At 39.1% G+C, this 24,160-nt stretch overlaps 1 protein-coding gene across 1 annotated transcript in view; it reads right to left on the reverse strand.

Moving 5' to 3' along the window:
• Nucleotides 1-24,160, reverse strand: part of PDE6A (phosphodiesterase 6A) — a 69,809-nt gene that overhangs the window by 24,353 nt on the left and 21,296 nt on the right. Inside the window, exons 3-9 of the mRNA XM_039836524.1 lie at nucleotides 20,698-20,850; nucleotides 19,947-20,036; nucleotides 19,174-19,314; nucleotides 13,118-13,192; nucleotides 7,466-7,530; nucleotides 3,154-3,220; nucleotides 2,003-2,050 (exon numbers count right to left, since the gene is read on the reverse strand). Coding sequence (XP_039692458.1) covers nucleotides 2,003-2,050; nucleotides 3,154-3,220; nucleotides 7,466-7,530; nucleotides 13,118-13,192; nucleotides 19,174-19,314; nucleotides 19,947-20,036; nucleotides 20,698-20,850 — 639 coding nt within the window. The remainder of the gene's footprint in view (nucleotides 1-2,002; nucleotides 2,051-3,153; nucleotides 3,221-7,465; nucleotides 7,531-13,117; nucleotides 13,193-19,173; nucleotides 19,315-19,946; nucleotides 20,037-20,697; nucleotides 20,851-24,160) is intronic.

A 24,160-nucleotide genomic window follows, 5' to 3' on the forward strand; every position in this document is an offset into this window, starting at 1 on the left:
AGTATGCGCATCATGGAACAAATGGGAAAATAGAGGCGAAATTTCCTGATCAATCATAAGATGCCCTTTGTCACTTCCCATCTGTCACTTATAAAATGGGGATAACTGGATGAGATAATCTCTAGACTCTTTTCCCACTGATTCATCACATCTTACAATGTACAAAGAACTAAGCTAGGAGCTGGGGAAACCAAGGCAAATAAGGTACAGATGTTGTCCTCAGGTTGCTCATAATCTGGAAGGTAAATGAGCAATTATACCACATGTGGGAAGTTCTTTATGGTACTGTGGGAGCCAGAGGAGAGAAAGAAGTCAAGGAAGGCTTCCTGGAGTTGGAGTCTTCCAGTTTGAAAGTTCCAAGATTCTTAAGGTGGGGAGATGATAATTGTTAATATTTAAGTAACACTGGAACTCAGAACCTGGTCAAAGAGTGTCCCCAGAGGAATATAGAATATCACGCAACAAGCACAGGACTACTGGTCAGGAAATGAGTTCAAGACCTGCCTTCCTCCAACTCTCTACCTAGCGTTCAGGGAATTCCATCCCTCTGAAAGTCATGACATGGAGACAGATTTTATTGAAAGTGAAATGGTAAAACATTAAAGATTTTTAAGCAGGGAAGTTACTCGATACAACCTATGTGTTGACAAAATCACTCAAGCTACTTCGTGGAAGATGAGTGGGAGAGGGAATAAAAACAAGATGAGATTTGATTTACTAATGTGGGTAAACTGTAATTCATTGGATGACTTGGGTAAAGACGAAGTTCTGTCATAGTTTTAATCAGAGTAGCAACTCTTAGCAACAGTTTTGGCTTGTCACACTGATAAGGTCAAAATCACGACACAGACATACAATTCTAACTTTGGAAGTATGTTTTCTCAGAGCAACTTCATAATGTTCTTTAAAGAGTAAAAAAAAGTAATTCACTAATTTTTCCAGCAGTTGATTTTATTCCCTTCTTAATTATTTCCTGATTGCTAATGATCTATTTTTCTTATGCCTAGCATGCAAAACTCAACAAATATTAACAGAACACCTAGAGCTGACGATGTCAAGAAAGATAAAACCCAACCCTCAACCAAAAGAAGATAATATTTTGCTGAGAGGAGTAGTTTAAAAGACAAGGATTGATCATAAAAGATGAAGTAAAGGAAATACAGTAAGAAAGAGAAACTCCTTGGTTTGGCCTGTCAGGCCCTGTGTGATCTGGCCTCTGTCTGCCTCTCTAGAATCTCCCCCTGCCACTCTCCTCCTTAGTCTCTCACACAGATTCATTGACCTACTTTAGTTACTCCCATCAAGCCCTCTCTTTTTTGAAATCTTTCCTTTCTTTACTGCCAAACATAATTTCTCAGGGACATGTTCCTTGATTCCTCCCAGATTAAGTCAGGCCCACCCTGAGAGATTCCCTCTTCCATCCCTTGGCTTTTCTCCTGACCAGCGCCCCACATGCCTCTCCTCCATGTGATCGTGAGCTCCATGGAGACGAAGACTACACCTGTCTAGTCCACCAATGTAACCAGTGTAGCGTTGTGCTTATGCCTGGTGTGGAGGATGCCCTCCATAAACATTTGTGAAAAAGACAAAACAAACAAAATCAAATGGAATACTAAACAATATTCCATGAAAATCCCAAGGAGGCAGAAATTATATTCAGCCAGGTAAAGCACATTAAAACTTTATCAAAATTTCCTAGCAGTTGAGGTTGTTACTGAGGGGCGGAGGGGATTCGGGCAGGACATGACGGTTGGGCAGAGAACAGCATGAGCAAGGGTTTTGAGGCCAGAAAGCAAAGGATGTGAATGTTAAAACCAAATAGGGCCTTGGAATTCACCAAATTAACTCTCTCCCCACTTCCATGCACACAGAACTTTTTCTACTCATGTTTTTACTTTGCTGAGTCTGCTTTTCAATAAAGTAGATGGATTCTAATGTATTCTAATCCTCTTTGGGGGGAAAAATATCATATGACTAAGAGAAAAAATTTAAAATGACTTACCTGGAATTCAAAAAAGTCCTCTGCAGGCGCATTCATGATGTTGCAAATCTGAAAACCGTGAATAAGAATAATGGAGCTGTAATTAAGCTTGTAGAGTACTTGGCGAAGCGTCGCATGTTATTTCAGAAACACTGTGTCCTTGCCCAAGGCATTCACATTCTTTTCATTAGTAGACATGCTCAAGATGATTTTGAATTATTAACTGAGACTAGTGGACAGAAAAACTACCTGATAAATTACTTCTTGCCATTTGCCTTACTCCTGAGTCACTTCCAAGCTTTGAAAAAGTTAAGGCTACAATTTATAATTATTAATAGTTGTACAGTGTCCTGTTTTTTGTCCTCCTCTTGTTGCATATTTGGGTTGTGTCCTGTTTTTCCTTTTTATTAATGTAAATATTGCTACTCTAAACATCTTTGAATCAATTGCATTTGGTTCTGTTTTGAAAGGGATTATTCCTTGGGGTATAAACCCCAAAGCAGAATAAGAAATAAAAAGTGTTGTAGCTCTGGCTGTATATTGCCAGATTCCTTTTCTGAACATTGGACCACTTTACTCTACCATGCAGATAGCTCTCTCCTGGGTCTCCAGATTCCTCTGAACCTTCCTTCTGTTTCTGTGACTGGGGAATGACATAGAGGTAACTAGGCTCAAACATAGAGGTGATGTGCAGCTAACAGACATGACCCTTCTCTCTGAGATAGGGTATGCTGACCCCGAGTGGGTGGGGCATGGTGGGAGATAGAGCATTTGAGCTCTGCTGTACATGGTATGGCTGGAAATGTAGTAGAGATGAGGGGTTGGGAATGGCAGCTAAGTCTCTGGTATGAGAGGGTAGGACTTAGTCCATGGTGAGCCTGGAAGACCAAACAGTCATGACTTTGTCCCTGACATATGTATAAGTATCTTTATTTGTCAGTGAGACTATGCACCTTTCCATCTAAAGATTATTTCCGTGTACTTCATATTTTCTCAAATGTCAATTCTCTGTTCTTTTCCTTGAATGAACCAACCGTGAAGTGAATTGAGAAACGAGAGAATCAGGCTCTTAGAGATCCACACTTCTCATCATTTTTTCCACTCTCTCGATCTGAAATCCTTTCATTCTTCTACCTGACTCAACTCTCCCCTTTCAAGGTTGTATTACTTACCAGGCCATTTTGTGCAACATAAGTGGGGAGACCACTTGCTAAAGCCCAGTGGTCAGGAGGTGGATTCCTGTAGAGACCAAAGACAAATGGTAACTTTTGCTGTAAGGACAGTTGGACTAAAAACTTGAATCTGGGTCTTTGCCATCTCTATACCCTCTGGTGCTCCCAACACCCACTTATATTCACTATACTTGAACGAGCCCCAAGTCTTGACTAAGCATCTGAATGTCCAAATTTAGACACTGAGACAATATGATAACTACATTTTATTGACTGCATACTGAGTTTGACTATCCAAGAAAAGAGACAGCATTCATTCAACAGATTGTTATTGGCTGCTGAGCAAAAACAGATACCATCATTTTCCTCTATTAATACTTATATAGAGAGAGTCAGCTTAATACCAGAGAGAGTGTGGGGAAACTCATCTATGGTGAGCTCTTATCACCTACCGAGCACTAAATTAGGCACTTTACATGCTTATTTATTTTTCACAGCAATATTACAATTTTTGGAATTATTATCCTTTACCTGTTTACTATGAGGGAAAATATACATGTAGAAAAATGCATTAAAATCTTCATCAATCATTTGAAAATGAACATCTGTGAAACCATACTCACATCAAGAACAACCTTGTCTGTACCTTAAAGACCCCTGACCTGCCCCTCCCAATGGCAGCTTTCTCCCTAGCCCCAAAGGCAACCATTGTTCAGATGTTATAAATGATATTCTTGCTTTCATGTAGTTTTACCACCTAAGTAGGCTTTCTGGTACCCTATAGTTTAATCTTGCCTATTTTTCCACTTCATTTGGATGGAATCATATAATATATATATTTATTTGGCTTCTTTTTCATGTTGATGTAATTCTTTCTTTTTATTGACTTTGAGTTTTCCCTCATATGACTGTTTAGCACAATTTATCCTCTCAACTATTGGTGGACATTTCCCCTTAGTGTGACGTTCATATAAACAGTGAGGCTATGACCAGTCTGGTGTAAATGTGCTCTCAATTCTACATGGTATATACTGAAGAGTAGAAATTCTGGGTCATAAGATATGCATATCTTTGACTTTACTAGATAAGGCCAAACTCTTTTCTAAGGAGGTTGTACCAATTTTTACTCCCATCAGTGGTATATTAGAGTCTCCTTTGCTCCATGTCTCTGTCAATACTTAGTATTTCTGACATTTAAAAAAATTATTTTTAGAAGATAAAGAAAGTTCTCATCTATGAAGACAATTATGTCATGTTTTTCTTAATGTGGCAAATTATATTGAATGATTTTTTTAAAATGTTAAACCAATCCTGCATTCCTGGAATAAATCTAATTGAATCATGATGTATAATCCTTTGTAGTTATTATTTGCTAAAATTTATTTAGGATATTTGCATCTAGGTTCATAAGCGAGCTTGGTCTGAATTTTCCTTTTTCATACAGCCCTTGATAGGTTGTGATATCAATTTTATACTAGCCACTTTTTTTTCTATTTTCTTGAATAATTTGTATGAAAATTGCATTATTTCTTTCTTAAGTATTTAGTAGAACTCACCGCTGAAGGCCTCTGGGCTTGTAGTATCTTTGTGGGAAGATTTGGGTTTATTTTATTGCTATAAGACTATTACAGTTTTCTATTTCTTCTTGATTTGTATTCAGTATGTTTTATTTTCCTAGCAATTGGCCCATTTCATTTAGATTTTAAATTTTTTGGCATAATATCCTCTTGTTATATTTTCAATGTCTGTGTCATTATAATTTATTCTCCCTTTTCATTCCCGATACAGTTGATTTGATTTTTCTCTCTATTTTTCTTGCTCAGTCTTGCCAGAAATTTGTCAATTTTATTACTGTTTGAGGAGCCAGATTTGCTCATCATTTACCTTTTTCTACTTTGCTAATTTCTGGGCCGATCTTTATTTTCTTTGGATTTATTTTTGTTCATTTGTTATTAATTTATTGAGATAATGTGATGAATAGCTTCTGTCTGCCCCTGCAGATCCACTCTCTAACCTGCTCCTTTCTGTCCGCTGAGGCGCATCTGTATCGACTACATCGACAGGGCTCCTGGCCTTCTGACTTCTGGCTGATTTTGGCCCAATGGGGAGAGCAATGGGTTGGGTTATTTATTTCCTTAGGTTTCTCCCGGCAAGGTTGCTTTGGGTTCACTATGTTCTTTGACTGAAGAGCAATGCTCCTCTTAAAGTGACTCTACATGACTCTGTCTCCTTCCAGGTTCTAGAAACTACCTTTGGGCCCAGGAGTGTTTATAACAACACCACTACTAGCACATTCTCTTGTGGTTTCTTTCACTCCACCCACCCCTCTGTAATTTGTTCCTTCGTAATAAACCTTCCTTGAAATATCCTAATTTGAATATGACACTTATTTTCTGTTGGGACCCTGACTGATACAGGTGAGTACATAGTTCATTACTTTCTAAGCTTTTATTCTTTTCTAATATGTATATAAATACACATATTATTATAAATATTATATTATAAATATAATATATTATTAAAATATATTATAAATATCATCATATTTATTCTATTATAAATATTATATTTAGATTATAAATATTACTATAAATATACAAATATATATGTAAATATACACACTTAAGGCTGTAAATTTCACCTTAAGTACAATTTTACTTCTTCTCATAGGTTTTGATATGTAATATCTTCATTATTTTTCCGTTCAGAAAATATCCTAATTTCCTTTGATTTATTCTTTTACCCATGGGTTATTTGTGGATGTATTTTTTTTTTTTCAGAAGAATGTTTCCTAGTTTTCTAGTTGTATGTTGGGATTTTTCTAATTAGCTTTTCTTATAGTTTCTAGCATATTTTCATTGCGATCAGAGGACATTCTCTGTATAATTTCAATCTTTTGAAATGTATTGAGGTTTGCTTTTATGGCCCATTATATCAACAACTAATGTAATGTAAATACATGGTCACATGTATGCTTGAAAAGAAGGAATATTTTATAGTTTGGGAGATAAGATGCTGTGTTATATTTATATATACATACACATGTATGCATTTATATATGTGTGTGTGTGTGTGTATGTGTATCCATTAAATTAAGTTTGTTAATTGTGTTATTCAAATAGTCTATATTCTGTTTTTTTTGTTTTAGTCTGCTTCTCATATCAATTAGCAAACATAGATTTGTCTATATCTTCTTATATTTCTGTCGGCTTTTGCTTTTATTTTTGAGGCTATGTTATTAAGTGTATGCAAATTTATAATTGTAACATCTCCCTGTAATATCAAGACAAATTGACACCTTTACCATCGAAAAGTGACTATCTTTAACTTGACTAATGCTCTTTGACATGTCTATTTTTATCTGATACTATTATAGTTACTTCAGTTTTCTTTCGATTAGCATTTTCATGGTAAATCTTTTTTCATTCTTTTACTGTCGATCTCTCTGTATTCTTATCTTGTAGATAGATTTCTCGTAAACAGGATATACAGTATTTCTTCATATCTAGGAACTCTAGGAGTTCTTTGACAAACTATTTTTCATATGCAACAGAGAAAGATAAAATGTTGCCCATTAATCTGTAATGCAATGTTCTTTGAACTTATAATTATTACTTTATTAATACCATCAGAGCTCTTTCAGAATTTAGATATAGATTTTTATCATATTTTATACTTTTTTCGTGTCTTTTTGTGCCATTCAAACCAACTTTTGGTTTCAATGCTGCATCATAATATAATCTCTTTAAGTTGCTTTATATGACAATTAAATTCAATATGGATACAACTAACACATGTAACTCACCTGAAGACATAGCTATATGAATGGTTATGACCAAGTGCATGCATAGGTAGGCAATAACAACTATATCTGACTACTGTCTGGCTGACAGCAATTATACAATGTCATTGATTCTATTTCGGAAATGCAAGAAGTAGAAAACTGTGCTTCTTAGAATCAATGAAATATGAGAGATTAATTACTTATTCAGCCTGGCAATCTTTGTCATTTAATTGGAATATTCAGTTGATTTACATTTAGAGAAGTTACTGATATATTTGGATTTAAATATCATCTAATGTTCACTTTGTACATTTCCCACACGCTTTCTGTCCTTTCTAAATTTTTATTTTGCCTTCTTTTGGTTTGATAAAGCATGCATTTATTATTCATTTTTCCTCTTTATTAATTCAGATGGCATATACTGTGGCGGCCAATGCTTACAAATATTCTGACTCTCATTTTCCTTCGGGCACATGGTAGGGTGACATTCCCTGTCCACTTGAAGTGAAGTACGGCCATCTGACTTACGGGATTACTTTGATGTCTTCTTTGCCATGCAGGATGTAGTCAATGACCTTGTAAAAGTTGATTTCCTAGGCAAAAGAGAGAAATATGTACCTTCAGAATCTGAGAGAGAACTTCAGAAGGAGTGTGTCTATGACACAGGCCTTATTCTTTCCTGCGTGCCCCTAGGGTTTTTCAGAAGCCCCAGCCTGAATTTCTAAGGTTGTGTTCCAGCTGCCTCTGAAGACCATTCAGTTTTCAGCTAACTCAGGATTTTGTGTGCTCCTTAGACCCAGCCTACAGTAGCCAAACAGGGGCTGGGATCCAGGGCAGGAAAGAGGGATAGGAAGTGTTCCAAGGGTATCTAGAGTTTGAGTACAAGAAGTAAGGGAGAAAGCAGCTGCTCAAGTTTAGGGAGAAAAGGAGTTAAAATGGAAGTTCTTGTTCCTTTCAGAATCACTGTCAACCCAGCCATTCTCCATGTAGGGCTCAGCTCCATGGACACAGTGCCCTTTTTCATTCATTCCTACCACTCAACTGCCTTCCTTGCTATGTCAGCTCTTCCAGATTTGTCTTCTCAATCGTGCCTCATGCCTCCTAACTCGCTTTCCAACTCTTTCATTCCTCCCACCTCCTTGCACCATTAAAGTTCTCACTCTTAGAATAAATCTGTCCAATGACATGACTTCCTAACTGGTAGTGCTCCATGGAAAATTCCATCACCTTATTTGAACTCCCAGGTGTGACAGGCAAGTTAGCAACCATTAAAAAATGAGAAAAATGAGACCCAGAGAGAGGAAAGGACAGTAAGAGAGTGAGCCAGGACCAGAACCTTGACTTTTATGTTCCATGTTCGTTTTACTATGTCACTTAAGGTTAATAACTTAAAGCAGTGTTTTGCTCTCTGCATCACTCTCACCTGGAACAGAACTATTTAAAGTGTGGTCCCTGGACTGATACCTATCTGCAAACTATTTGTGGCCATTCCTTGATGAGATAAAAATAAACATTGAGAGTTGGCATGTAGAAGCTTTTATAGCAGTTTGACTAAGTTAGATCTGTTGAAACTAATAAAAAAAAAATGGGAAGACTTATATTTTGTACGTCTTTTTAGTTTTTTTATTTTTCATTTTGAAAATTTCCAGTCCAAATGGATTAGAAATTAAAAACGAAAACAAAAACAAAAAAAAACCAACCTGTTCCTTTACTACAGGTGTTCTGAGAATGCTCTAGAGATTTAAATGTAAACGCCTGGGCCCCACTCTGCCTCCTGACTCAGCAACTCTACAAAGAAAATTCCTGACCCAATCAAGGTTGTCTGAAGGTCCATTTGGTTGACAGGAGATCATGACTTTCTTCAGGCCTATGCGAGAGAGGCTCTGCTCCTCAACAACCAGCATTGGCAGCAGCTACGGTGACTGAACCCTTCCAAGAAGTACACTCTAACTTAACAGGAGACAGAAGCTAGAGCTATTCTAAAGACGTCAGCGGGCCCAGGGTAGATGTGAGCTCCCTCGAATAGGAAGCATCCAAGTGGAGACTAGATGAACCCTACCATGTGATGAAATGGAGCTGAAACTAGATCTAGTGTGAAGACTCATGCTCTACTCTTGGTTTTACCATGAGTACTCTTTGGGCCTCAGTTCCCCCAGCTGCAAAATCAGTGGTGTTTGTTGATGCTGTTAAGCAGCAGAACGCCTTCCCCAAACAAAGCATTTGATCTAATCATATAAAGCGGATGAAAGTAGAACCGCCCTAATGGCAGCAGAGTTGAGTACATAGAGACCCTCATCTCTGGCCAAGGCAGCCATTGTGGAAGTCTAGGGTTCTAAGACAATCAGAGATGTTTAAAAATTGGACTGGATAATCCCTAAAGCCCCTCCCAGCTATAATTCTGAGATTGTAGTTGGATGGTAGGGAATATCCCTCAAAGATTAAAATGCACATATTCTTTGACCCAGTAATTCCACATTATAGTGACGGATCCTATAGATATACTCCCAGACATAGGTAAAAGCATCATTTGCCTCATCCGGGGGTCTCAGCCAGACTGCTTTAAAAAGCCTGGAGACAATGTAATGGCCATCGTTAGGAGAGTAGTTAAACAAATTGAGTGACTGTGTACAGTGGATATTGTGCATGTCTCCAGAACGATGAAGTTGTATCTGTGCTGATAGGGAAGATGTCAAAACACAGGCAGGTGGGAAAAGTAAGACACAAAATGAAATCATCACATTTGTTGAGGGTGGAGGTAGTCGAATACATCTACATATCCAAGAACATCTGGATACCCACAGACATTCCTGACTGCTAACCCGTCTCAGGAGGCTGGATTTCTGTGTTGTTCCCTTCTGTACAGTGTGAGCTTTTCACTGTGCTCATGCATTACTTTTTCAATAAATATAAACAAATTGTGCTAAGAACACTTTTTAGAAGTGAAGTTGTAACCCGTAGGCAGTTCTAGAAAGCAAAGAGACCAAATTATCTGCTGGGGCTTTGGAAGAGCTAAGTTTCCACGTTGGGAGGAGGAGGAGGCTAACTTCTATGACCTTCTCGACCTTCTTCGGGTCTTTGTGTTAGGGCCATCTGTCTTTGGGCATGGGATGCTGACTGCAGCCCCAGGCAAGCTGCTGGCTCCGTGGGCCCTGCAGGCTGCCCTGTCCAGGGGTAGTCATGAGACTCTTTTAGAAAGGTTAGAAATGAACATGTTTTTTGAAACCCACAGGAGAATCAATTTGCTTTCACAGAAAGCACAAAAAGGTCAGTGTGCTTTAGGTAAATAGGGCTTTTTTTCATATACTGTAGCTCAGTCAAGCTGCCATCAAGGCCATATTAATGTAGGAATTCACCAGCCTTTGGAAAGTCAAAACTGAGCCACCAAAGAGCACTTTTGTTACCTTCCACCAGAGCAGCTAAGGCTGTAACACAAGGGTCTTTGAAAGAGCCACAAATACAGCCCTAGCCAAATCACTGTGCATGGAAATATACTAGTTTTAAAATAAGTGTTATATATTTTTTTTCACCGAAAAGCCTAATTAGCCTGTATAACTTTTTAATAATTAAAATACACATGTACAACACTTTATTTTTAAAAGGAGATGAAGTGAGGTGTAGCTGCTATTGCGGAGCTTTAAACCCAAGATTTGGGGAAGTTAATTGGTCAAAATCCAGACAAAAGCTGTATTTCTAATGTGAATGTGGCAGATAAAGTGTGAGAGTGATGTTAGAAGGCAAAGGGAATGTTGAAAAGCATGACTGTAACCAGCTACCAGAAAAGAAAGCATCTGGGGTTTGAATTTGTGCAAATGATTTGACCCCTCCAGACCTCAATCTTCTCAACTATCAAATGAGGGGAAATGAAGATACCTCCTTCACAAACAGAAGAAGAAGAGTGAATGACATAATCCAGGTAAAGTTCCTGGCAGAGAGAGTGATTCAAGCCAGGTAGCCATGAGACTGGAGTGCCTACTGTGTATCAACATGTAATTTCCTTTAGTTCCCAGGGTACTACTAGGTCAGACATTACAGATGAGGAAGGTGAGGCTTAGAGAGGTTCCCCAAGGCCACACACCTGGCTGGTGGAGCAGGGATGTGAACTCAGGCTTTCTTCCTCCAAGCCCATGCTCCTTCCTCCAAGCCCATGCTCCTTTCAGAAGATCCGCTTTTGACTAATCCTGTCATGCTGTGTCTGGCCCAAGCTCAGGCCTATGTATGTTTTCCTCACTAGCTGTGTCCTAAACCTGGAACGGACTTTGGAGATGAGTTCAGTCACAGTGCCCCATAGATGGGAAAGTCAGAGACCCAAGGGGTTATTTGACCAAGTTCATCCTACAAGTTAAAAACCAACCAAAACCAAAGTCTTTTGCCTTCTGGCCTTTTCTGTCACAACGTAATGCCTCATACTCTTGCAAGGACTGACTGAGCTCTTACTATCTGAGGGGTAGAAGATTTTGGGAAAGAAAAGTCTTAACCATGAGTGTGTTAGTCACCTCAGTAAACCAAAACTTCTTGAATTGATCAAATGATGGGCAGCTCTTCCTGGGCTGGCACTCAGTGAGAAAAGGTCCTGTTCAGTTCAATTTTAAAGACTGGGGTGCTTGAAGGTGAAGAGACAGATTAGTTAGAGCCCAACATTTCTCTGGCCGTCCTGGAGTTGGAGGTGACCTCTAACCTCAAGACTCAGCTCAGGGAGCTGAATATCAGAGTTGCTAAGGAAATTGAAGTTAACTGAAGTTGGTGGTGTCTGAAAGCTATGGTGATCTCTATTCTAGTTCTCCCTTGTAAATTTTGAGAAGATACATGTTCAGCTCATATGGTAATTGGAGAAAAAACTCAGTGGTAACATGTCAGCACTGTCAACATAAAAAGCTGTACTTCAAAAGGAAAGGTGTCCCCAAATCGTTTTTGACAGTGGCACATGATACACTCCTTGAAGAGTCAGTCATCCCAAATGCAATCACAAAATTGTGTGGGTAAAAGAGTAGTTTGAAACTGGACAACAGCAGGTTATAAAGGTCACTTTGGATATAGCACAGCAGACCACGTAGATTCCAAGGTTAAAATATTTTCAGGTGTGTATATGAAACTCATAAGCAAGAATTTGAATTAAGACTAAATAAAGTCTATCATACACACATACACACATACACACATAGCCCTTTATTTGGGGTAGGGTTAAGGTGGGCTGGGTGGGATCAAGCCTCCTAGCAGAAATTTCGGATAGGCTAAAAGAGCTTGTGGGGAAGAGCACTGGACTAAAACTCAATTCAGGGGATGACTCTGCTGCTTGCTTATCCTGTCTGGCCTCAGCTAAGATCATTCAGTCATTCTATGGGTGCTATAGGCCATTTGAGTGCTAAGTCTGTTTACCCTGCATCATCATCACATCCCCACCTGTATCATTTTAGCTTCTCTAAAGTGTTTGTGCTTCACCTTTAAAATGAAGCAATGGTATGAGACCAGAGATAACAAACTCAAGTGCTATAGGCCCAATAGAAACATAAACAAAAGCAGGGGGCCGAGTATACACAAGAGGGAGTGATGAGGAGAGACTGTGGCAAACTAGAGAGCTCAGGCCACATTCCAAAGAGACAGCCGATACTCAGCTCCAATTGAATTAACCCTGCGGGATTGTGGGTCCAATTTTGACAGATTTTCTACCTTTTTAAAAGAAACCGAGAATATAGATATTTATGGGAAATATCTTGATTTTTAATTGCTAAGCTACCAATTCAAAAAAAATTTTTAAGTAAAAAGATAGATTTGTAAATGTATGCAGCCAACAAGTTAATCTATTGGCTCGAATTGACCTTCTGGCTACCAATTTATATACTCTCAATTAGATATTAAGGATATTTCTAGCTCTAATTGTCTATAATTCTGAACTACTGGGTGAATTCTTCAGCTTTTTTCTCTTCTGTGAAATGAGAATATTGATTCCTTCTTGGTCAGCCACACCAGGTTACTGTGAAACTCTGGCAAGACATTAAAAAAAACCACTTGCAAATTACAAGGCTTGACAATTATAAGGAATTACCATAACTTCAAAGGAGAAAACCCAACCCAGAGAAGATAAATATTCAAGTGATAAAAAAAACATCAGCAGGGTCTACAGTGCCTGACATTTTCATTTCATTCAACATTTGATCATACTGAATCTGCCAGAGAGAGACCTACCCTTCCATCTGGAGTCCTGGGGCCAGTGTAAGGTGGAGCCTCACCCATCAGGACTGGCCAAACGTCAAAAAATTCCTAGGAATGAGAAAAACAATAATTACATGTCGTGAAAATACATGATTGAAGGTTTAGCTAAAGCAATGTTCCTTGCAGTATCATTTATAATAGTAAAAAATTAGAAACAACCTAAGTGTCTAATAAGAGGGGACTTATTAAGTCAATTATGGTACACCTAATAACAATGATGCTACAGATGTTTATGTATTGATTAAAAAGGTGTTCATGATACACTGATGAGTAAAAAATGTGAGGTGACAAAAAATTATAGATCATGTAATCTCAATGTTTAACTATGCATAGAAAATGCTCTCAAAAATTCTCAACAAATCATTAACAACTGGTTTTCTCTGGGTGATTAGAATAAGACTATAATTTATTTAGCAATGTTTCCATAGTAAACTTTATTGCTTTCATAATCAGGAAAAAAATATTTTTCCCAGATAAGAAAGAAAAAACAATAGTGCCAAATATGGACAGATCAATTCATATCTGAGATCCAAGAAGAAAGGATGATGCCTAAGACAACTGGCAAAGACAGGGGAAGAGAGAAAAGGGCCAGCAAGGGCGTTGCACTGTCATGCAGGCCCAGGAGAAGAAACTGACTGAGATGGTGCGTGGGCTTTTCCCTGCTACTTCTCCTTTGGTTCTACTGCTTGCAGAGCTGCACAGCTTGTGGTGGGTCGAGCCTGGGCCTGCAGAGGAGGCCTCTGTCCTCCAGTGCCTGCTCTGTTCATTCGTCTGTTGGTGTTTGGGGACAGTGATCAATTAGCACTGGGTTATGGTGGGTAGGATGCCAGTCTTTCCTGTTCTTGGTCTCTCTCTTGTTTGAACATGTTTGCCATGGCAGTTTGCCTATTCTAATATCATCTAGAGAACAAGGAGAAGGGAGTCACATGAAATTCAGATTTTTCTTGACTACTGACAAAAGGAAGAAATTCTGGGTGAAAATCTGAACTCAAGGCCTACCTGAGCCACACTAGATATACTGAGATGGATAAGGCACAGTGTGTGCCTTGGGGGAACTTACTGTCTCATGGAGGAGACAATCAAGTACTCGAGTAACTATAGTAAGGGAGATGGGGTAAGAACCAAAACAGAAATGGAAGAACACGAATATTAGAGGAGCCCAGGAGAAGGAAAAGTACTTGGTGTGACGTCATCTGTGTCAAACACTGAGTGTCTCTGAAGATTGATTGTTCCAGAAATAAACAGAAGTTGTCAGCAAGGGGTTGGGTGGAAAGTGGGGCATGTTTATGCCTGCCTTCCTCTCTCTCTCTTTCTTTCTCATTTTTCTTCTTTCTTTGATTTTTAAACAGCTTAATTGAGATATAATTCACATGCCATACAATTCACCAAGTTCAAGTGTATAATTCAGTGGCTTTTATTGATTTCTTTCATAAAGTCAGTAGCTCAGGTAAGAGCTTAGCTACCCGGGGCGGAGGAGTGGGTATAGGTTTTTAGAGTGATTGTAGGTAGCTCAGCTCGCCTCTAATTGCCAGGTTGTTCCATCTTTTGGGGATGACCAAATCAGAATATTTTTGCTGAAATGTGACTTTCCCTTTCGAGAGAGAGTTCAGAAGAAACAGAGGGCATAGAGCTGCCTGCACCTGGGGGCAGATCATTTAAGGTACAAACTGAGCACTTTAAAATGGCAGTTTTTGAATTCAACTACTCAGAAATTATTTTGGTTTGAAAAAAAAAAACATTCATTTGTATGGATTCATTCATATACTACTTTCTGAATTCGTATGAAAGAGCTTATTGCTGGACTTAGCAATATTTGGCAAAATATTTTAAGAGTATGCAAAAATCAAATGGATGACCACATTAGAACCAGAGGCTTCCTAAAGTCAGTATATGGCCCAACTGTACCAGAATCACTTAGGGAGCTATTTTAAAGGCAAAAATGAGAATAATAGACCCATGAGCATATGGAATTCTGGTTCATGATAAAATGGCATATCAAAATTGTGGCATTTCAAAACAGGGGAGCAAATGTAGACTACTGTTCCACTGAGAAAATATGGGGTGGGGAGGACAAACTTACTCCTACCTCACATCATACTCATACATAATTTCAAGATGGATGAAAGATTAATACAGAGTAATCAAAACAATAAAACACTAGAAGAGAACACATTATATTATTTTATATTCTCTTTATAATATTGAGGATAGAGAAGTCTTTCTTAAACAAATCCAAAATTTGGAAGCCATAAAAGAAAATTTAAGTCTTCTATATGACATAAACAAAGTTAAAATATGATCCACAGGAAGGGAAACTATGGTTGTAGCCTGTGTGACAGATACACAACTTTTATCATATATAAAGTACTCTTATATTTTAATAAGAAATAGACAATTCAATTTTAAAGGTGGAAAAAATGATATATCAGGGTAATACATGAAGAAAGAAAAATTAAATTACAAACAAACAAAATATATTGACCCTCACTGGTAATCAGTGAGAAAACAATCAGAAGTAAAAAGCAATAACAATTTTTGCCCATTTGGATAGGAAAAATAAAAAGATGTATGACATTCAGAATTGGTAGGAGCATGGGAAAATGGAACGCTCATGAAGCGTGAACACAAGTGTAAAATAGTACAGTCTTTAGAGAGAAAATTTGGGGAAAACAAAACAAAATTTTGTCCCAATAATTCCACTTCCACAGCTCTATTATGTAGATATTCTCTGTTCAAGCGTGTAGAGATTTAACTCCATGATTGTATGCTGCAGAATCATCTTTAATTGCAAGACTGCTTAAAAATGATTTAAATGCCCAGCAATAGGAGAAAGAATAAATTAATATGGCATATCCATACTATTCAAAAGAATGAGATAACTCCATGTGGGCTAAAGAACACAGGAAGAGAATTTCTACTTCGGCTATTGGTGGTTCGTTTGTTCCAAACCAATCCTCTGACTGAGAATAACTATAAAATCTAGACCATGTGTATGTGTGTATATATGTATAAATATTTATTTGAAGGAGTCATGGAGCTAGCAAGGCAGCAAGGACTTGATGGGCCAAGATCCCACAGAGAAGGGAAGCCTGGCTATGTGAGCCCAACATTGGATTCAAGTTTTCCTTTTGACCCCTTGTTAATACCAAAGATGATGTGGAGCAGCTAGGAAGCTAAGCAAAGCTTTCAGCAGATTCATGGGCTAGAAGAACAAAACTAGAATTTAGGGTCTGCCAAGTAGGAATACCTTTGAAAACACCCCAGACTTTTGGCTGGGATCTCCCCGAAGGTTTATGCCCTAGGTATAAAAGTGAGCCAAAATAGACTAGCCCTTGAAAAGTTTTCCAACAAAAATAATAGATATATAAGATAAGAATTAACTGAAAAATCAAGAGGGAAGCAGATTACAGGAACAGAGTCATACCCAGACTCTAAAATAACTGATTATGTCCAAGAAGTCAAATACGGAATAGAGAATTTTAGCAGAGAACTGGAAACTACAAAAAAAGAATGAAATGGAATTTCTAAGATTGAAAAATACATGAAATTAAGAACACAATAGATAGTTTTAACAGCCAATTAGACACAACTGAAGGATTGGTGATTAATGAAAGATAGATAAGAACAAATATCGAAATTGAAAAACAAAAATACAAAAGGATGCAAAACACAAGTGTGTAAGACACATAAAATATGTTGAAAAAGTCTAATATATAGTAACAACAGACCTAGAGGTCTTTTTACTAGTGAATGATATCAAGACATTTTATAAAGATAATGTAATTAAGACAGTATGATATTGCAGAAGAATAGATAAATATACCAATGGGAGAAATAGAGAGTCCAGAAACAGACTCCATATATATGGACACTTGATTGTTGATAGAGGTATGATAGGGAAAGGCAGTCTTTTTAATAGAAGAACGAGGAAAAAAAGGTTTTTTTCAATAAATAGTGCTGGGTCAATTGGATAGCCACATGGAAAAATTAATACTGACCTCACACTATACACTTTAAGTATTCCAGGTAGACGGTAGAACTCCATGCAGAAGTTAAAACAATAAAGCTTTTAGAAGTTAACGTAAGTGAGTATTTACATCACCTTAGGGCACAAACACCAATAACCCTAAAGGGAAAGATTGGTAAATTGGCCTACATTAGAACTCACAACTTACATTCATCAAAACATACTATTAAGAGAAAGAAAGCACAGAGTGGGGCAAGATATTTGCAATGTGTGTATTCAACAGGAGGACCCATATCCATAATTTGTAAAGAACTCCCACTAATCAGTAACATCAAAAAGGCAACAGATTTTTTTTTTAATGGAGAAAAGACTCGAACAGGCACTACACAAAAGAAGATATCCAAATGACCAATAAACATGAAAAAATGTTCAACCTCATCAGTAATTAGGAGAATGCATGTTAATAACCAAAAAGATAACACTACATGCTCACAACAATTAATAAGACTGGCAATACCAAGAACTGGTGAGGAACCCCTCCTACATTGCTGGCAGGAGGATAAAATGGTACATTCATTTTGAAAATCAGATGGGCAATATCTACTAATACTGTTACCCAGAACTTCTAATCCTCGGAAAATGCCTAAAAGAAATGGATTTGACTGTGTACCAAAAGATATGTATTAGAGTGTTCATAATAACAATATTCAGAATAGCCCAAACTTGAAAACTCAGATGTCCATCGATAGTAGAAAAAATAAATATTTTGTAGGTTATTAATATAATGGAACATTCTGAGGGAATGAAAATGAATGAACAAATGTTATGTGGAGCAACAAGGACGGAGTTTACAATCAAAATGATCAAAAGAAGCTGGATACCAAAGAGCACGTATTTGTGTGATTCCATTCATATGGACGTCAAAGGTAGGCAAAACTAACATGGCATTAAAGGTCTGAGAGTTGTTACTTTCAGACAGGAGTGTGTAGAAGTTACTGCAAAGGGGTAAGGAAGGGGATTTTGAAGGGTTAGAAATGTTCTATTTTTTTCATCTTATTGATGGTTCCATGAGGATATGATAAATTATTAAACTATTCACCTATAATTAGTGCTCTTCTCTGTGTATATGTTATATTTCAACATAAAGACTTATTAAACAGAATCCATGTATACTGACATAGAAAGATATTCACAAAGCATTAAGTATAAAAAGCAGATAATCAGGAAATGTAGCCCAGCAATTTTTAAACAGTTCCTCAGAAGATTCTGTGAAATTTGGGAGTCTGCGCTAGATCTAAGGTCTTTTCCAACCCCAGATCTTGTAATTCACGTAGTCATTCAACCAAATATCTGGAGGGTCTCCATTGGTCTGGGCACCACACTCAGCATGACAAGGTGTACAAAATGAAACTGACAGGAATCCTTGACCTTGGGTCTTTGGGATAGGAAATCACAACTCTAGGTAACTCTAGAAATCTATTCCAAGGCAGAAAATGATTAGCCTCAGGAGCAGAGATAGAGCAAGAGCAATGAGAGTGTTAGTTTAGGAAAACCTAGCTAACAAACAGAGCTAGAGACTTTCTCAGGCTTTGCCTCCCTAACCAATGCATTTGGGGCAAATCCAGCCCCTGAGCATTTTGATGGAACAGACCTAAGTATCTGCCTCCACTTCACTTGCCTGGGTCAACCCTGGGCTCTACAAACCATAAGAAAGGTTTTTGCCCACCTCTGAATGCATTTTCTGAGAATTCCTGAAGTTGGCAACTTTCTTCTTTCTGGACTTTCCCCCACAAAGAAACTTCTTTATTACTCACCTTCACCACCTCATCAAGCCTTCTCACATGCGCTTTTTTTTCCAGCTGACTAGGGAAGATACAAGTTGTTTGTACTCACCTTGCCCTATATCGGCTTTTCTCTTTTAAAGTATAAAACTATGAAAAACTTTTCACAACTATCCACATCCTCCTAGCCTCATCCCTGTGCAACTAAATGGGCAAAACAAGCCTGGGCTCCTCTCAGCGTGTATGTAACCTGCTCTTGGAGAGCTACGCTCCTTTCTCACCTTTTGCTTGGTCATGTCTAAGAGCCCCACGGAGTATCTGTCGCAGTTGAGGAAGGCTCGGACCGTGTACAGGGCTTTGTGGAACTGTCTCTCTATGTCCGTAAGCTCTTCAAAGACTTTGCTGCCAGACCACAGCAGTATCTGAAAAAACACAAAAATATCGTCAAAGTTTTTTGAGGCACAAAGCAGAACTCACTAGCGAGAGAATAATAGCAACCCCCTTGTCTTGGTGAAGCTTTCTAGAGTTTATCTCATTTAATCCTCACAGCAACCCTGAGATAGAGACAGGATAATTATCCCCATTTTTATAGATGGAGAAACTGAGGTTCAAGGAGGTGAAGTAACTGGCCAGCCTGCAACTCTTTCCATTTGTTTTATCTCATAGTTTGTTAAAGAGAATAATAATAACGAACGTTGATTAAGTATTAGTGCTCTACACACATTATTTCATTTACTATTGACAATAATCATTTAAGAGTGGAACCATAATTATCTCCATTTTTCAAATGGGGAGACTGAAGCTTGGAGAGGCTAAGTGATTTGCTCAGGGTCTTAGAGCTGATAAATGGCTTAATAGGGATTCAAATCCAAGCTTGAAAACTCGTGCAGGTAATAACTCTGGAATATAACTTTACATATATCCACTACCTCATAACACTGGAGATGCTGCAAAGACACTTTATGCTGATTCCTAGGTTGCCTTTCCAGCCTGACCACTCCAATGCTTCAGTAAAGGCATGTGTCCAGTCCAGTCCCTTGAGCCACCCCCTTACCTGGCCACGCCGGGTCTCGCAGTTGTGCAAGTAACTCAGGTGGAACACCTTCATGATTAGATTTGCAAAATTTAGGTACTTAAGAAGAATCTGAAAATCAAAGAGCATGAGGGGAAATAGATGAGAAGGAGAAATCCTTTCCGTGGCCACTTCTCCCATCAGCAAATGTCTGAATATTTTTAAAGCTTCATCAGAGACAATTTGAGCAAATAGATTATGGAAAGCTGACTCAACTCATAAAATATTACATTTTAAGAGTATAAAACTCACAGAATGTAGGATGTTGATGGAGTGTATTAATGAAAAATAGTTACTATTTATTGTTTGCAGTCCCTGTGATGTCATTTATATATGTTATCTGATCACCACAATTACCCCAAGAGATGGAGACTGTAAAGTTATTGCCATTTTAAAACTATATTTTAAAGCTCAGGAATCAGATGCCAAAATAGGGAAAGCCCCAAGTAATTATTTCTCATAGATAAGAAAACAGAGGTTCACAGAAATTAAGTAACTTGTCCAAGTCGGCTAGATATTAGCAGAGTAGAACAATCATCCCTACATTCTTGGCTCCAAAGCCCAATGTCTTAACCATTACTCTGTCCTGCCTCCCTCAGAGAGCATCAGACTAAGCCCCTTGTCTTACAGGTGGGGAAACCGAGGCCAGGCCAAATAGCAAGGTTCAGAGGACTTCATGAGCTGGGAGGACGTGCTGGCATGGCCACTCCAGCAGTTTCTAAAACCTTCTTACCTCTTCATCTCTCTTGGTGAAGTGGGGCCCACCCACTTTATTCACAGCCATGATTATGGCTACCACGTCCTTCCCATTCATTATGGGGGAAGCCAAGATGTTCTTGGTCTGGTACTCTGTGAGTGTGTCCACGAAGTCACAGAAATGTTCATCCTGAAGCAAGGCAGAGATAACCATGCGTGAACAAACGAAGAGCAAAGACAATAAAACAACCCCAAACCCTAGGTGCCCATGGTAAGGAGTGGGATGAGGGGGCTCCTCATTTTCTTGTTGACAAGAGAATGAAGTCATTTTTATCAATTTCCCTTCAGCAGGAGCAAGGCGATCAGAGAGGATTTCTGCCCTGGAAGCCTCCAGGGTCCAGGTGAAGAAGAAAGTCTGAGATTCAGCCTACTAAGGACTATGGAGCAGATGTGAGCAAAGCACTGGGGGATGGTCCTGGGAGTGGGGGACAGGGGTGTTGACTTTGCTTGGGGAGGAAGGTTTAAAGAAAGCTCTCTTGAGGTGATAACAATGAAAACCAAAATAGAAACTTGAGTGAGGAAAAGACTTTCACGAGTATAATAATCACAATCGCTAGCAAACATTGTGCCTGGCACTTTACCGTATCGCCTCACTTTAATCTTCTCAATAACCTATGAGATGGACACCATCAGTTGCCCATTTTCCAGAAAAGGAAACTGAAACTCAAGGTTAAAGTTACTTGTTATTTGTGTATGTGTGACTCCAAAATCTGCCCTCGGCTCTGCTGCCTTTTCAGGGAAGCCTGGTCAAGGTTAGACCTGGGTCAAGGTCATTGAACAAAAGAATATACTACTTTGAGCTTTTTTAACAATCCAATTCCAAGTCAGTCCAGTGGATATCTCCATTCCACGAATATAATGGGAGCCTTACCGTGAGTCAGGTCTCATGCTAAACACTGGAGGTATAGGGGAGACTAGATTTCAGGCCAGCTCACAGATAACCAATAATAGTAATACAGGACCCTGTGGTTGGCTCGAAACTGTGAGAGTTCAAGAGAAGCACACACTCCCATACTCCACCCTAAGGCAGCCAGGGAGGCCATTATAGGGCGGTGTGGTCCTTGAGGTCAGAAAGAGGAGTCAAATCTTGAATTACTGTCTTAAATCCAAAAGAATCCACCTTTCTGTTTCCTGGTAGCAGCGTAAGGTTTCCCAACCATGAGCTTTGCTTGGGACACAAGCCAGCCTAGATTTTTCACAGTTCACGCTGTTCTGAGAATGGAAATGTATTTCATAGAGCCAATTCAGAGAGCTCTGCAAGAAATGAGTGTGCAGAATCTTTCCCACGATTCAGAAATTCAGTGTGATGCTCTGTATCTATGGATTTCTTCCAGCTGGACTGGGATTAAATAAAATGGCAACAGCATTGTCGTGGATGAAGCTGTCTCAAACCAGGTGAAGGGTAAAGGAATTAAGAGAAACCTGTCATGCTGTGCTTGAATTAGCACTGGAGGATTAAGCAAAATCTCTAAAGAGGCATTAGCCACAAAGCATTTTTCCATGTCATTCTCTAAGGACACCGATGAATCTCCAAACCCGGGTCTGGGTAGGGCACGCTCAGATTCTTTTCATAAGGTCAGATCAGTCTTGCAATATTCATCTCTACCAAGGAAAGCAATATTTGAGTTTCACTTGCATCTGAGGCAGATGTTACTAAATCCACCACAACCCTCCTTCCCACTGAATTCTCAGCCCAGGAACTCCCCTCACAAATCATACCACTACTAATTGACTGGCATTCGCGCAGTCATTGTCATCCTTGTATTTTCGGCATATAAAGTCTTCTAAACGACTGTGTCGTAGAACCTAAGATTATCAGAGACAGAAGGGGCCTTAGAAACCACATAGTTCAAGCTCTTTGTTTCAAAGCCCAGGAATCAGATGCCAGCTAGGGAAAACCCCAAGTCATTCATTCGCTCAGTTAACATTAACAGAGCGCCTTCTCTAAGTATGGTAGGCATTTTTCTAAACCCTGGGGTTACAGCAATGAACAAAAGGGGCAAAATTCTTTCCCTGGTGAAATGAGAAAGGTAGACAAACAGAGTAGGCAGACAAAAAGCAGGTAAACAACTAAACAGTCTCTCTTCAGGTTGTGGTAACTGCTTTGAAGTAGATAAGCTGGGCGATGCTATAGAAAGTGATGGAAGGGATGGCAGGCCAAAGCTACTTTAGTCAGTCATGGCAGCCAGGGATGATTCTCTGAAGAAGTAAGGCTGAGAAGTAAAGCATCAGAAGGGCCAGGCGTGTGAAGCAGGGAACACAGAGAAGACAAAGGCCAAGAGGGGCAATGATCTGAGAAACAGAAAGAAGACCAGTGTAGCTGAAGCATGGGGAGGGAGGGAGAGTGAAGGGCAAGGGAGGGAGAGAGGCGGGCAGGACTTATCCTGCAGAGCCTTGGAGGCCATGGTAAATGGTTTAGATTTTTATTCCCAATGCAATGGAATACATGCTTCTCATTCTCACATTCCTCAATTTCTCTTTCAAACATTCAGTTACAAACCCAACGTGTCTCATGATGAAATCTACTGTTTATTGAATAATAATGATGTCCTAGGCCCAGAGCCAGACAACTTACATATATGATCTCATTAACTCTCACGTCAGCCCTATCACACAGAACTGTCACTTTCCCTGTTTTATAGACAATTCCTTTGCTAGCAAGTGATATCGCCACTTCATTCATTCATTAATTCGTTCATTCATAATTACTGAGCACTGGCTCTGTGGGAGGCACTGGAGATGCCAAGACCAGTATGAAAGATGAGGCTATCCTCATTGGGTTACAGTATAGTATAGTGGGGACATCATTGTAAAACATGAACTTGCAATCCAAACCATAATGTAGGAAGCCCCTGTGGGATAAGCGGTACCCTGAAGCCCCAGCTATGGAGTGTCCTCTGAGTGGCCTCAGGGGCCAATCAGTACATTGTCAGTAGTTGAAACCTCTCTGGGCCTCAGTTTCCTCTTTGGCGAAACCAGAGTGTTGAACCAGATTCTCTTTGAGGTTTCTTTCTGGTCTAGAGCACTGAGTTCCCAGTCTCATAGGAAGAGCAGGAGAGCAAGAGAGCAGGACGACGGCTGTGAGAGTCCCTGGAAAGATAATCCTCTCAGGTTCAGTCTTCAGAAATGGGATTTCTTGGTGTCTAGGAAAAACTCACTGTTTTCCTTGACTCGCCCCTTACTACCACATTTCTGACACCAGATGTGTGGGTATTTTTTCCAACACTGAGAAATTCTCCAACATCAGCTGAGCATCCTACAATTCAGTTCTGACACAATTCAGTTCTGGAGTTAGCATTCGATCTCACAAGTTAGTGGTTCAGTCTCATAAGAATGCCCCCACTACAGACCCCAATAGCAAGTCCCAGGTTGTCTCCTGTGTTTCTGACTGATCAGCTGTAAACTGGAGTTCCCATGACCCCCTCCTTGGGTTGGATAAT

The sequence above is a fragment of the Pteropus medius genome, unplaced genomic scaffold (assembly GCF_902729225.1).
Source record: "Pteropus medius unplaced genomic scaffold, Ma_sr-lr_union100, whole genome shotgun sequence".
In the NCBI taxonomy this organism is placed as follows: Eukaryota; Metazoa; Chordata; class Mammalia; order Chiroptera; family Pteropodidae; genus Pteropus; species Pteropus medius.